Raw genomic sequence first — 14,627 nt, 5'->3', positions numbered from 1 at the left:
AGTTCAATCTCCTGCTCAAAGCAGTATTGACACTGAATTCAGGCAAAGCGGCTTAGGACAGCCTGCTCCAATAATAAATCAACTATCCTCATAGATAAATTTTTGTGGTTCCATTTTCTTTATCTGTCTAGTTTTCCTAATCTGTCTTCTTTTTTGCCTTATCTTCACTTTTCAACTTCTTCTGTGTATTCCATCCCAATGTTGCACCTTCTTCGTAACTAATACTTCCCATTTCCTCACTGGACACCGTTAACATGTGCCTAATTGCCATCTTCCACTTCATGCTCACTTTTGTTGGTCCCTGTGTCCTGGTGAATTGCAGTTTCTTCTTCCTGCCTTTTCTGTCACTGCCTCTATGTTTGATAGGTGTTAGAACTGGGAGTTATTGAAGAATGAAGATTTTCTGCTCTTGACCCAGTCTCTAGTCTCATTTGGGTCAGAAACAGTAATTGAAAGAAAACTGGATGTTGTTCCAGTATCCCCAGATATTCTGAGTCTTGGGAGGGGAGGGAGCATGCCTACTGCCAGCAGAACCTTTGGAGATTTCACCTGTTAAACTTTGAGGTCAAAAATGGGTATGTACAATCTGAGGCTTTTATCAAATCTAAGAGCTTGCCCATATTTAGGAAGATTCCTTGAAAATGGATACCTGACATGCCAAGTTTTCCTTGTTCTAAATCGGCGAACACTAGGGCTTTAAAAAAAATAAATTAGTCACCACTATAGTGGTCTTCCCCCCCCCCCCCCCCGACACGCCCTCACTACGCTGTTGTGCAGCAATATTAGTTTTTTTTTATTTTTTTTTTTTTTTTTTAACTTAAAAACATGCAAAAAACCTTCAGAAAGAGGAGGAGTTGCCATAAATTCAGCTATAACAAGTGATTTTAATGAAATTATGAGCAACTCTAAAAGGACTTCTGAAGGGAATGTCAGGTAATCTTAGTAGGATGTGCAGCCAAGGTCTTAGGTGAACAAAGGTATTTCTTTTTCTATTTGTTCATGATAATGAAAATATTAAAAAAGTTTTAGGGTCCTTTCCTGTCTGGTCTGGAATAGAGGACCTCTCATCCTGAAGGACTGATAAGGAACTTAGTAACTATATGTGTCTTTGTATTTCTGTTGTACTGTCTGAAATTGAAAATCATACATACATGCTTCTCCCTGTTGCACTGTTGTTTTTTTATTCAGGCTCTATTAAGCAGTTATACCATGTTCTTATATTTATTGTTCTGTCTTCAACTTTAGTGGATTGGAAGGTGAAGGTCAGATTTTGAAGACTGCCAATTATTCCTAGCCTTGCCTTCAGTTCTTCAAAAGGCAGTGTTCCCAACTTAACTCAGTTGAAATTTGCTCAAGTTTTTCTGAACTTTCCTGGTATGACCTAATAAAACAAGAAAAAATGTTACTCAAGCTTGGTGTTGACTAAATAGAGGTCTAATTTGGTTCCTGTTTCATTCTTTTGGGATTTCTTTGGTTGTCATTCTGGTATTGCTTCAGTAATTTTGTCAGGATGGGTGGTTCAAAGCTATTGGCAGGTTCCTTTTCTTGTGAAAATTTTCAGGGTTCTAGGCACAATGTTACGTGGTCTGTTCCGGTCAGAGGTAGAAAGTGGAACAAAAATAATTTCCACAATTTCAGATAGGTCTGGATGTCCAGCTCAAAATAGAAGTGCAAATCTGAAAATTCTTTTTAGATGGTGGAAGGTGCATTTCTTTTGATCTTCTTTTGGGTTTTTAAAACACAGCTCTATAATTATTGAGGAACAACACCACAAACACAACCATTTGCTATCATCCCAGAAATAATACCACCAAAGCAAACTGAGGGGGTTGTGGAACTGTGTGTGTTTCTCAGTCAGCACTTTTACATAAATAAGCCTAGATTTACAAAGGGCATGTGTAAACTCAGAGAATAATTTAATTTAGAGGGCTCCTTGGCAGTACCATCTACCCCAGCGTGGCTGATGTCACCACCCAGACGGAGGTGCTGAAGGGAGAGCCTGTAGTGCAGACCTCAGACTGCAGGAGGTGCCTTGACCTTTCTCCTGGGGCAGGGATAGGCGGTGCACCTGCCTGCAAAAGGTGTGCCCAGGTGGAGGATCTCCTGCAGCAGGTTGCTGCAGTGGACCCACAGCCAACCAGCCAAAAGCACTGAAGTCTGCAGTGGACCCACAGCCAACCAACCAAAACTCCCTCACTGGCAGACACAGAAGAGAGGGGGGCCAGTAATGCAGAAGAATGGAAGCGACTTTCCCTGAAGCTTGAGGTGCCCTTGCAGAACCGCTTCACCGCTCTGCAGACTGAAGAGGAAAGACCAGTCACATCAGCAGAGATGCTGGAGCTGAGTAATGCAACCCAATCTGCTCCCCATATAACAACCAGTGCACCTAAGAAAACAATGTGTGATAGTAGTAGGTGACTCTCTTCTGAAAGGCACAGAGGTGCCCATTTGCCAACATGACATGCTGTCTTACTGTGCTGCTGACCAAGGTCCCCTATCAGGGATGTCACCAACACACTATCGTATGGTCCACTGACTGTTATCCGCTGCTGTTGTTTCATGTGGGCACCAGTGATACCACCAGGAGCAGTCTGAGTAGTATCAGGAAGAACTACAGAGCCCTGGGAGTGGCGGTAAAGGATGGTGGAACACTGGTAGTTTTTTCATCAGTCCTCCCAGTCAAAGGAAGGGGATTTGAAAGGGCCAATTGAATCTGTCGAGTCAATGTATAGTTACAGGACTGGTGCCCCAGCCAGGGGTTCTGCTACTTAGACCATGTGACTCTCTTTGAAAAACAAGGTTTTCTGGGGGCTGATGGGGTCCATCTGTAAGAGAAGGGGAAGACCATCTTCAGTCATAGGTTTGTTCAGCTGGTAAAGAGGGCTTTAAACTCAAGTTGCTGGGTAGAGAGGAATCTCAATCCATCCCACTCCTACCAGTTTGATGCCAGTGCCAGCAATAGACGCCCAGAGCCTGGAGAAAGATCACAGATAAGCAGGAGAGCACCTGGAGTGCAGCATGAAGGAATTCCAGTTGCTCTAGCCAGTAAGTCAGTTTCATTGGGGCCCAACTTAAATGCCTCTATGGAAATGCACGTAGCATGGGGAATAAACAAGAGGAGTTACAGATGTGTGCACGCCTGCAGAGCTGTGATCTTCTTGGCATCTTGGAGGCGTGGTAGGATGGCTCCTACGACTGCAGTGTTGGAATGGAAGGATACAGACTCTTCAGGAAGGACAGGTGGGGGAGATGAGGAAGGGGTGTCTCCCTCTGTGTCAGTGACCAGATGGAGTGCATGGAGCTCCACCTGGGCAGGGATGAAGAGTCAATGGAGAGCTTATACGTCAGGATTAAAGGGAGGACAGGGACAGGTGACATTACAGTGTGTGTGGGGGGGGTCTGCTAGAAGCCACCTGACCAGGAAAACTGAGCAGATGAGGCCCTTTATAAACAGATAGGAGCAGCCTCATGTTCACACGCCCTGGTCCTCATGGGGCACTTCAGCCACTATTGGAGGGATGAGCCCAGAGCCTGGAGAAAGATCACAGATAAGCAGGAGAGCACCTGGAGTGCAGCATGAAGGAATTCCAGTTGCTCTAGCCAGTAAGTCAGTTTCATTGGGGCCCAACTTAAATGCCTCTATGGAAATGCACGTAGCATGGGGAATAAACAAGAGGAGTTACAGATGTGTGCACGCCTGCAGAGCTGTGATCTTCTTGGCATCTTGGAGACGTGGTAGGATGGCTCCTACGACTGCAGTGTTGGAATGGAAGGATACAGACTCTTCAGGAAGGACAGGTGGGGGAGATGAGGAAGGGGTGTCTCCCTCTGTGTCAGTGACCAGATGGAGTGCATGGAGCTCCACCTGGGCATGGATGAAGAGTCAATGGAGAGCTTATACGTCAGGATTAAAGGGAGGACAGGGACAGGTGACATTACAGTGTGTGTGGGGGGGGTCTGCTAGAAGCCACCTGACCAGGAAAACTGAGCAGATGAGGCCCTTTATAAACAGATAGGAGCAGCCTCATGTTCACACGCCCTGGTCCTCATGGGGCACTTCAGCCACTATTGGAGGGATGACACAGCAGGGCATAAGCAATCCAGGAGGTTCCTTTTTCAAGTGCTAGAAAAACTAACGAGGAGAGGTGCTATGCTGGACCTTGTTCTCATCAACAAGGAGGGGCTGGTGGGCAATGTGAAGCTCAAGGGCAGCCTTGGCTGCAGTGGCCATGAAATGGTGGAGTTCAAGATCCTTAAAGGCAGTGAGGACGGTGCACAGTAAGCTCACAGGAGAGCAGACTTTGGCCTTTTCAGGGATCTGCTTAGCAGACTACCATGGGATAAAGCCCTGGAGGGAATGCTGTTTAACATTCAAGGATCACCTCCTCCAAGCTCAGGAGCGATGCATCCCAACAAAGAGGAAGTCAGGCAAAAATGCCAGGAGGCCTGCATGGATGAGCAAGGAGCTCCTGGACAAACTCAAACAGAGGGTGGAAGTAAGGACAGGTAGCCTGGGAGGAATACAGAGAAATTGTCAAAGCAGCCAGGGATCAGGTTAGGAAAGCTAAAGCCCAGATGGAGTTAAATCTAGCCAGGGACGTCCAGGGCAACAAGAAAAGCTTCTACAGGTACATCACTGATAAAAGGAAGACTAGGGAAAATGTGGGCCTTCTCCAGAAGGAAACAGGAGACGTGGTTACCTGGGATATGGAGAAGGCTGAGGTACTCAGTGACTTTTTTGCCTCTCTCTTCACTGCCAAGTGCTGTAGCCACACCACTAAGTCGCAGAAGGCAACATTAGGGACCGGGAGAATGAAATACCACCAACTGTAGGAAAAGAACATGTTTGAGACAAGCTGAGGAACCTGAAGGTGTGCACATCCATGGGACCCGGTCAGATACATCTGCGGGTCTTGAGGGAGCTGGTGGATGAAGTTCCTAAGCCACTGTCCATCATTTTTAAGAAGCTGTGGCAGTCTGGTGAAATTCCCACCGGCCGGAAAAGGGGAAGCATAACCCCTGTTTTCAAAAAGGGAAGAAAGGAAGACCTGGGGAACTCCAGGTCAGTCAGTCTCATCTCTGTGCCCAGCAAGATTATGGAGCAGATCCTCCTGGAAATTATACTAAGGCACATGGAAAATAATGAGGTGATCGGTGACAGCCAACATGGCTTCACTAAAGGCAAATCGTGCCTGACAAATTTTGTCCCTCTTTACACTATTGCTAATTGCACATGATTATTGAGTTACAGTTCTATCACTTTGTTTTTATAAATTGCAGCCAAATATTATTGAATTACAGTTCTATAACCCTTCACTTTAACCTCCCACATCACTTAGTAACAAATTTGCAATTCTGTCACCCTTTAACTTCTTCCATCAAGTCTTTCAGATGTAGACCCAGTGGAGAGTCCAGTGGATTGCCCATGGGGCTTTCTTCTGATATTCTGACAGCCTTGGTTAATGAAACAGGTCAGCTTTGTTATCATCTGTGGGCATCTGCACTCCTCCTGTCAAAAGATCTGCCCTCTCTTGTTCTTGAACTGCCTTTACAACCTGTTCATTATTTTTCACGTTTCTAGACCCTTCTATATCCCTTTCTCTGCCTAATCTCCTTTCAGATAAACAAGCTGCCCCTTAAATGCTCTTTCCCCATTGGTCCAATTTGCTACATCCATTCCCCAATTTCGTCTTTCTAAAACCATTTCCTAGGTAATCTTGGTCCTAAACAGCATTACTGATGTTGTTACTTAGAGACTGATGGATTTGCAAGATTTTACCCCTGCAAAAGTTGCCCAAGACTGCCTTTCTGTTGTCTGCTTAATATCAATTACGTATTCTTAATTTTAAACACTTTCTGAGACATCAGTCTACTTCAGCCTTTTTTCCTCGACCTGGTTTTGATTAAGTGTGCTTTATTTCTACTCCACTTAGCTCTTTCTTGGTTTATACGCAAGTGGCGCAGATACCTGGGCAAGGAACATACCTTTATGTGCTTTTTATCATCCTGTTTTTTGCTCACACAGTATACTACTTGTCAGGGAGCAGCAAGGGACAGCAGGTCCTTAAGGGAAGAGGAGCCAGGAGCTGACTGTAAAAAGGCAGGCAGAGGCAAAGGCCTCACCAGCAAGGGCTCAGTCCCTCCCTAGCAGCACTGTCTCAGAGTTGGCCCTGAGTCCAGGTTGCCAAACCTCCAGCCCCTTCCAGGAAGAGGGGGATGATCTTAGCTCCTTTCCAGTGCTCGCTTTCAGATGTTCTATCAAAAATCATTAGCCTTAGCATCCGCTGATCATCTCCCCATTTTCTGCAGAGACCCTGTCTTGTTATGGGGTCCAGTACTCCAGCAGAACTTGTTGCTCACAATATCAGTCCTCCCTTAGATTAGGACCAATACTTTTCTGTTCTTTGAAGAGGTGATTGGAACTGAAGAAACTGATGAAATTTAACAGTGTTAAAGATTAACTCAAATTTAAATGGTGGCTTTTCAGTTATGTCTTGCTTATGTGTTTGGAACTTTAGTAGTGTTTATTAATGATCAGTTCTGATAAGTATAACTTTTATGAGTTAAACTCTTACAAGACTTCTAAAAATGTGTTTCTTTCTGTTTCTTTTAGTATCTCCTGAAGCAATTGGATTCCTCTCTGCTGTCGGGGTGTTCATTATTCTCATGTTGCTACTTTTCCTGTATATTAATAAGAAGATGTGTTTTGAAAATGTTAGTGGTTTCCCAGATCTCGATTCAGGATACACTACAAGAAAGAATTCACAAGATAAACTTTGTAAGTATCTGAAATACAGTATACTAAACTTAATTATAAGAATGCTCATTTTTACAAGGATGCGTAAAAATACACAAATAATCACTTGACTCAAGTGGTGAAAACACACAGTGTTGACTTTTCCCATGACTGCAGTATGTGGAAAGGAAGAAACCTTTGTATTCAAAAGCCACGGAAACTGTTCTATAACCAAAGAGTTGACATTTACTTGTGGGAAGCTATTTCTCTTGCACTATGAGAGTACTCTTGAAAGTTTTTTTTTAAATGTTCTGTAATTGTGTATAATTAAATCTTCTCAAGTAAATTTGTGAATGGCATTCTTGGATTTTCACTCAGCCTATTAAAATCTTTCACTGACCTTTTGGAGAAGGTCTTGCATTTAGTCACCTGGAAAAGAATTTTAAAGAAGTAAAACATTAGAAACTAAAGACATCTGATCTCTGGCTAGCAAATTATTTCTATACTTTTTTTTTTTTTAATAGAACAAGGTCTTTAAGGATAATGTAAAATTAAAAAAATTAGGCCTTGAAAAAGATACTGAGGCTTATAAAATAACCCCTTTCTACTTTTGGGCTGTGGAAATTGAATGGGCCTTGTTAGCTGACTTGAGAGGAAGAGACAGGCATCAGAGAACAGAATGGAAAATTTGAGAGGTTTTCTTCCCTCTGCCTCTTTAAAAGGTGCAGCTAAATTTTTATTTTCAATATTCGTGGAGACAGAAAAAGTTCTCGCACCTGGAAATTAAGTCTGTCATTTAATTTTCTTTTTGCTACAAAACAAGTCTTCATTTTCCGAAATATCTTACCTTATGTGAAAGACAACAAATATTTTGGGGTGAAGAAGCCTCCATGATGCATGTTTTTGTTCAGCTATTATGGTAAAAGCTTGTTTTAGTGCAACATTAATGAAAGTTTGTAATTTAAATGTCTCACAACTTCTTCTTTGCAGGTTAGAATAAAAAAAAGTGTTTCCACCTCACACAGTTGTCTTAGTTTTGAAAATAATGCATTTTATTATGGCTAGTTGATGCTGCAGTTGATGAAAGACTATGTTTTCCTGGTTGATTGTGGCTTCATTTCAAGATATTTACTTAACTGCTTTCTTATTATTTTCAATGCATATTGAATGGAAAGAGCAAAGCTGCAACTTCCCCTGGTAAATGTATTGAGTTTGAGATAGCAAAAGCAAATAGCTCTGAAATTGAACTTGGAGAAATGGAGTTGATCAGTTTGTGAAACGGAGGACCTTTCTGTATTAAAAGTTGTTGCTGAATAGATTGGACCAATGGCGTTTTTCAGAAACTTCCACCAAAATCTGAGCCTTCCTTCTGTGTCTTCTCTGGTTGACACACTTAGCAGTGCTGTGGATGATCTGACCAGTGTTGTTGGAGAAGTTGGCTACAGTGTAGCTGATTCAGTAACAGAACAAGTGACAAGCATGATAAATGGCCTTCGTGCAGAAGATGAAAGCTCCAAGGTACAGAATGATAAACCTGTGCAAGGGAGAGAGGAACATACACCATCATTAGCTCATTCTCAGGAAATTAATATGAAAGTGAAGAGGGGTATTGGAGAAGATAAAGACACTCATTATACTGATTCGTTAGGTTTTTTAAAAAAAGATACTAGTCAAGATGGAGTATCTGGCCATGTTGTGGGCAAAAACCAGTGCCAGTTAAAAGGCAGAGAGAGTGATAATCAGTTAAGTAACACCGAAGTACCTCAGAATTCGAAGAACATCGGAGGACCTTTAAAAAGGGAAGCAGTAGGAGGAAATGAGTGTTTTGTAAATGCTAAGTTCTTGAAGGATACTAACCTGAAAAGTAATAAATTTTCAATGGAGCAATCTATTGAAGAACAAGACAATTGCCTACATGCAGTATCAGATAATTCCAAGAATTACTTGCATAGAAAAATCAAACCACAGTCACCTGGAGTTGATTTTAAGGATTCTGAAGAAGTGCATAGTATGAATGTTCCCCAAGATTTAGAAACAAAAATTGTGGAAGCACAGAAGCAAAAATTATCAGACTCCAGCTTGAAGAAGACACACAATGACCGCCCCAATTGCATTAATGAATTCAGAGAAAAGAAATCTGAAGCCTTTTTTGACAGAAAAGGAAAATCTGGATCAAAGTATGAAGACACTGTGTCAACTACAATTGCGAAAGCGAGTAAAAAGAAAAACTCAAAGAAATCAGAAAGGAATTCAAAAGAGCTATGTAGTAAGAAGACAGCAGGAAAAGGTGAGGAGTCCATCAGCAAACTGCATTCTTCAGCCTTTCCTGAAACTTATGATATTTCCTACTTTTTCTCACCTAATTTACACATTTAATAATAGTGTTTCCTGTGGATGAAAGTAGGTCTGTGTTGTCAGTGCTTCATTCTCTAATTATGTTGACATTTCTTGGAAGTTAATTACTTTTTAAAGTAATACTTAAAGGAACTGATTAATAAATGGCTTTCCTATGTTCTAACTTTTCTTTTTCTATATACAGTTTTTCTTACCTTCTCTGCAGTGCCTTGTGTGGTTTCTGTTGAAAACGATGAATTAATTAATACTGGAAATTAACACTTGTTCTGTGAAAGTGGTTTTTATCTTGTGTATTTTAAGTGTTGCATAAAATGTGATAAGATGATAAAGAAAAAAAACCCTTCTGTTACATTTACACTATAGTAGATCTTCAGAATGTATTTCTGGGATATCTAAGATAATAATTTCAAGATACAAAACTCAATGACAGGTGGCAATTAAGTGATTTTAAGTATAGAAAGAACTGAATGAGGCTTGTCTTAAAGGAAGTTGTAGTCTTACAAAGAAAACCCGTGTGTTGTTGATATGGATGCTGTGTGTGCCATCTTCAACATCCAGTCAATGTGGCAAACAATCCAAAATCGAAACAGTATGGCAATGGGATTGCAATAATAGTTTGTGAGTAAGAACTAAAACCTTGCATTTTTACACCATTTTTTTGCAGGCTGTGTAGTGAATTTTTAGAAAGCAACACAGGCTTTTCTGGAGATGCTTTTTCTGTAGCGAAGTGAATTATTTCATAATAGATACCAGGTTTGGTGGGTTTTTTTCAGTGTGTGTGTTTTCCCTTATCTGAAAATTTCAGTTATTTGTTTTGTTAGCTCGTTTTTTTGTTTGTTTAAATTTGATTTAGGAGGTAGTTTCCATGTTTGTATGATAAATTATGATCTTATCTGTTATTTCTTCATGCAATATAATATTTATAAAGTATATTTCATATAAAAAATGGCATTTTAGGTTGTATAATAAGCAAATGAATAGCCTTCAATAGGTTAATAATTACATATGACCTATGTTAGCCAAATAGAGGGAAGCTTTTAATAAGAACATGAATTCTCTTATGCAAGTTTCCAACTAAGATAAAAAAATCAAAAGAGAAGTGGCAAGGACAGGCATAAAACCCTGAAGATTTTTTTTTTAATGTGCAGGAAACTGTTTTTTCCCAGGAAACTGAAACAGATTTGTATTGATCATTTAAAAAATGTTTGCATGTATAGCTTGTGTTTTAACTTTAATGAGATTTTTAAGTCCTCTGAAGAGATCTTGTTTCATAACTTGTAGTAATAGTATACATCCTCATTCTTTTTATTTTATGCTAGGAAGTGGAGAAAAAAATACCTGCTATCACTGCAAACTTCTGGATGCTTACAAACATCAATGTACTATTAGAGGCATAACTTTCAGCACTTCTTTCACACATGTTGCTACCATGTTTTAAACGATTCTATTATTTAAACTTTATGCAGACTGTTTAAAGAACTGAATTTCAGATTTCGGAATACATTTCTTGTCATGATAAATGATGTGTCTAATACTGATGCCTGGCACTATATTTTAGTCCTGGTATGTCCTGCTTTAATTATAGCTGTGGAAATCTGTAAAAGTTTCATAGGTGGCAGGTTTCAACCTGTTGAGGGCCATATGAGATACCATATTTTACTCCGTGTACCAGCAAACAGGCTCCTTTTTCTGGGCAGCTTCTTGCAGTGAATCTGCTAGCCAGAATATATCCTACTTGGTATGGTATTTTCAGTTAGTGATCAGTGAAATTGAACTTTATAGCCATCCATACATTGGGAAGAACCATATCTGTCGGATTTGAATTAAAATTGCTAGCCTAGAGTTGAAAGATCTAGTTGCTCATTAGCAGTCTTTTAAGCCACCAGTTTTCCTATAAATACTAAATTAAGATTACGTACACATTGCATATAGAGCTGGTAGCACCATCTGCAGTTAAGGTTTCCTGACATTTTCCATTTCAAGACCTTGTTTTCAGTTGCTTGTGACTGTGTGCCAAATTTGAAATATTTGGGATGAAATTTAGCATGCTTTCTGTCTGAGATTTTTTTTTTTTTAAAGCTGTAGTTTAAAATCTTTAGCTGTTTCCATGAATAGATTATGGGAAAAACATGCTCGTTGTCTGTGCAAAAAAAGTGCATTTCACATCCACTTCACTAAGATGCTTTGTCACCTTTGTATGTTGAAGTATGTACTTGAAATCTGGGAGAGCACTTTTCCCATGTCAGAGATGCCCATGTTCTTCTATGAAAAAACATGTAAGTTTGGTGAAATGGTAAATCTTAGGAAACTTTGCCTTTTGAAAAGGCATAGTAAACACTTCTTGTGATTTGCATGTTAAATTCACTGACCATCCCATTTGCACTCATATGCTTCATTGTAGGGGTTGAAGAACAGAGCAGGTCTTATCCTGCCTTTGATACGTACAGTTACTGAGGGACACTGGAAGTTTGAACAGAAGAATTGAGAATAAACATGACTTATGTGAGGACAGAAACTTCCTGAAAAAATGTGACATGATGCAGGTGGTAGACTCGGATTTGAAGTAGGATGGGTGACAGCTATGGAGAGAACTGATAACGTTATATGAAAGTGGAGAGACTAAGGGTGAAAGACTAAGGTTACGTGAGTAGTTGGTTAAGGTGCAAATAAAGAGAATTTGGGATTGAACAGACAAAGAGAATAAAGAGGAAATCCCCATAAGAGACCAAAACCGGGAGCTTGAAGCAGGAACCTGGAGTATGGGGCTGGGAGATAGGAACTTAGGATAAGATTCTACTCGTATAAATGTAACTTTGCAAAAGATGTCTTACCTAAACTTGCAGCATAGGCTTTTCTGTGTGAGTACCAGGGAGAAATAGACCTCTGGGAAGTGATTTTACCCATCTACTCTAGAGGCTTACCTTAAAGTGGGAAGGAAGGACCTCTGTCGTAGGAAGAGGCAAACACTTGACTGTGAAAATGGCTGGTATAGGTTGAGTTACTTCTATTTTAAATGGCTGAATTTTGAGTAAGCTGAATCCCTCCTTTAGTCGGAATACCCAGGCAGAGGAGTCAGACTGGCTGGGCATGATGACAGAGACTGATGGGAGCAGAAATACAGAATTAGAGCTAGGACAGGGACTGGGAGGAGACCATAAAGGCAGGGAGGGGAGAAGCAGTTGAGAGTGGCTGGATGGCATGTTAGACAATATTCCCTTGCTTCAGGAGCTAAGAAACAGAATTAATGGGTGTCTCAGAGCTCTGCTGGTAATAGAAATCCATTGGCAAATCATATACCATAGGCTTGCTCACAAAGTAGTGGTAATGCTGACCTTTATTGAGTTTACATGAACTCTTTTAACGCCTATTAGAGTTTGAGATCTACAGAACCTCTGCATGGCATATTAAATTTGGACAGAATCCATTTGAGATTTGGAAAAGGGAGGGGGAAGCTTTCCTTTTACAAAAATAAAAATGCAGCTGAATCTTTGACTTGTGGGAGGAAGTGATACTTGAGATGTAGTTGGGAAAAGTTGGCCACAGGAGTGGGCATTATAGAGGAACTGGTATAAAAGAATTAAAAAGATAGTTTCTTCTGTGATGTCTGCAATGAGAATCTGCATTAATTTCAGTTACTGAACAAGGAACTATTTATTCTAAGTTAAATAAAATTGTGCATGCAAACATCCTTCACTAGCATTTTCCCATTTGTAATCGTGAGTTTAAGCACTACTGACATAAATACCCTAAGACAATTTTGTTGTAGGCTTCTCTTGGTAAATCAGTTTCATTTCTACATTATACTGCATGCTCACAGCAAAAATCAGCTGGGAATGGAGGATCAGGAGCTGCCTTTTTGATATGTTAGGTATCCAAATGTAATATTGCAGCAGTGTTGGATTTACTTTACATAAATTATTTTGAGCATTTTCTTACTTAATGAAGGGTTTCAAGAACTTCAGTGTGTGCTGCCTTACATAAATGGATCCATTTTATGTTGAATAAGTTTTAGAATGGTTTTTTGGTGCTTAATGATCTTTCGGTTTTTCTACAAAATAAAAATAACTCTCACCGATTACAAAATCACATCATACTTATAATTACAACAAGGTGATATTTTTAAAATATTACAGAAATTTTCATTGAAATAGCTTAAATATCTTCAATGATAACCTCTTATGGTTATTTTCTTGTATTCTGTTTTGAGCTGTAGTCGATTTGCTTTATTTTATTCAAACAGACAACTCTTATATGAGTAAAGACCAGCATGGTTCATCATCTGAGAGTGAAGATGAAGCACTGGGTAAATATCATGAGGCCTTGTCTAGAACCCAGAGTTCCAGGCTGCCAGTGGTGGATGGCAGACAGCAAAAAAACTATGTATGGGAAACCAGACAAAAATATAGTCCCCTGTCTGCAGAATATGATGGATACAGTAGTGAAGCCTCAATAGATGAAGGTAAGAGTGATTTAAAAGCATTCCTTTTATTCCAAATTTCAGAATTATATTCTGGATAAGTAAGTCCTAGATGAGGACAGCTTGACTTACAAATAGTCAATGTCTGCAAGAAATATCCAGATATCTTTTATAATTGTGCATGCTCCAAAAAAAAAAGTGTCACCGACTTGTGCACATTCTTCCGGAAATACTGCAAATGATATAACATCTTGTTTTATTAAGCTTAATACAATTTTATCATTAGTAATTTTATTTTTTGGGGGAACTTAAACTGTTTTGATTTAGGAAGGGAACGTGGCAACTCTTGATGAATTCCGTGGTATTAAAGATACAAAGAAGACATGTTATTCCTCTATTGATAAACTGTCATAATAGCAAAGTAAACAGAATTGGTTATTGGTTATGGTGCATTGCAGTGTGCATTACTGGAATGTTGTGTATCTTTTCTTGTCTTGAAATCATAGAAGGAAATTATTAGAAAGATTAGATTAATACATTTTTTCCATGGAGTTAAAAGTTGGATGTTAGCAATGGATGTTTTCTATCATCAAACATATTTCTTGATTTTAAGTAAGGGCAACAGCCTGGCATAGAGGCTGATAATTCTGTTGTCAGTATTTTGTCAATATACTTTTTGTGCTTGAAAATAGCTGCTTGCGAGAATGGTATCTATAGCCATTTTCTAGCACAAAAAGTAAGCTTTGATTGAAGTTACTTCAAAATCAGACTAATACAGACACTGTACTATAGTAAGATATGTGTTGGTCTCCCTTTAATACGTTAAAATGCAAGTTTTTAGAGAATTGGTATTTTCTAATAAAAAGTGGATACGTGTAATTAAATGTCTGTGTTTAGATGTTCTATACAGTCCAGAAATGCTTGAAGAAAGTTACATTTTCTTGAAAAGGTTAAATTTTCTACTATAAAAGTCTGTTTGCCCCTGAAATTTGAAATTAGTGCATGCTCATTTGTAATTCCAAGTTAAGACACAAAGGACATGAAAATCATAATTGAAGTAAGTTGCAGAGTAAGAGGATAGTTTTCTGATCATCAGAATTTTCAGTTCTTTCCTTCGCT

At 39.6% G+C, this 14,627-nt stretch overlaps 1 protein-coding gene across 2 annotated transcripts in view; it reads left to right on the top strand.

Annotated features, from left to right (window-relative positions):
- Window positions 1–6,621: 6,621 nt before the first annotated feature.
- The window catches only part of SYT14 (synaptotagmin XIV), a 60,983-nt gene continuing 52,977 nt past the window's right edge, over window positions 6,622–14,627 (top strand). For both annotated transcript variants that reach the window (XM_009888412.1, XM_009888403.1), the window contains exons 1-2: window positions 6,622–6,778; window positions 13,332–13,550. In XM_009888412.1, the coding sequence (XP_009886714.1) occupies window positions 6,667–6,778; window positions 13,332–13,550 (331 nt within the window). In that variant the 5' untranslated portion in view covers window positions 6,622–6,666. The remainder of the gene's footprint in view (window positions 6,779–13,331; window positions 13,551–14,627) is intronic.

Source organism: Charadrius vociferus, unplaced genomic scaffold, assembly GCF_000708025.1.
Source record: "Charadrius vociferus isolate BGI_N301 unplaced genomic scaffold, ASM70802v2 scaffold340, whole genome shotgun sequence".
Taxonomy (NCBI): Eukaryota; Metazoa; Chordata; class Aves; order Charadriiformes; family Charadriidae; genus Charadrius; species Charadrius vociferus.
The sequence above is the reverse complement of the archived record's forward strand: the minus strand, read 5'-3'. Positions and strand labels throughout refer to the sequence as shown.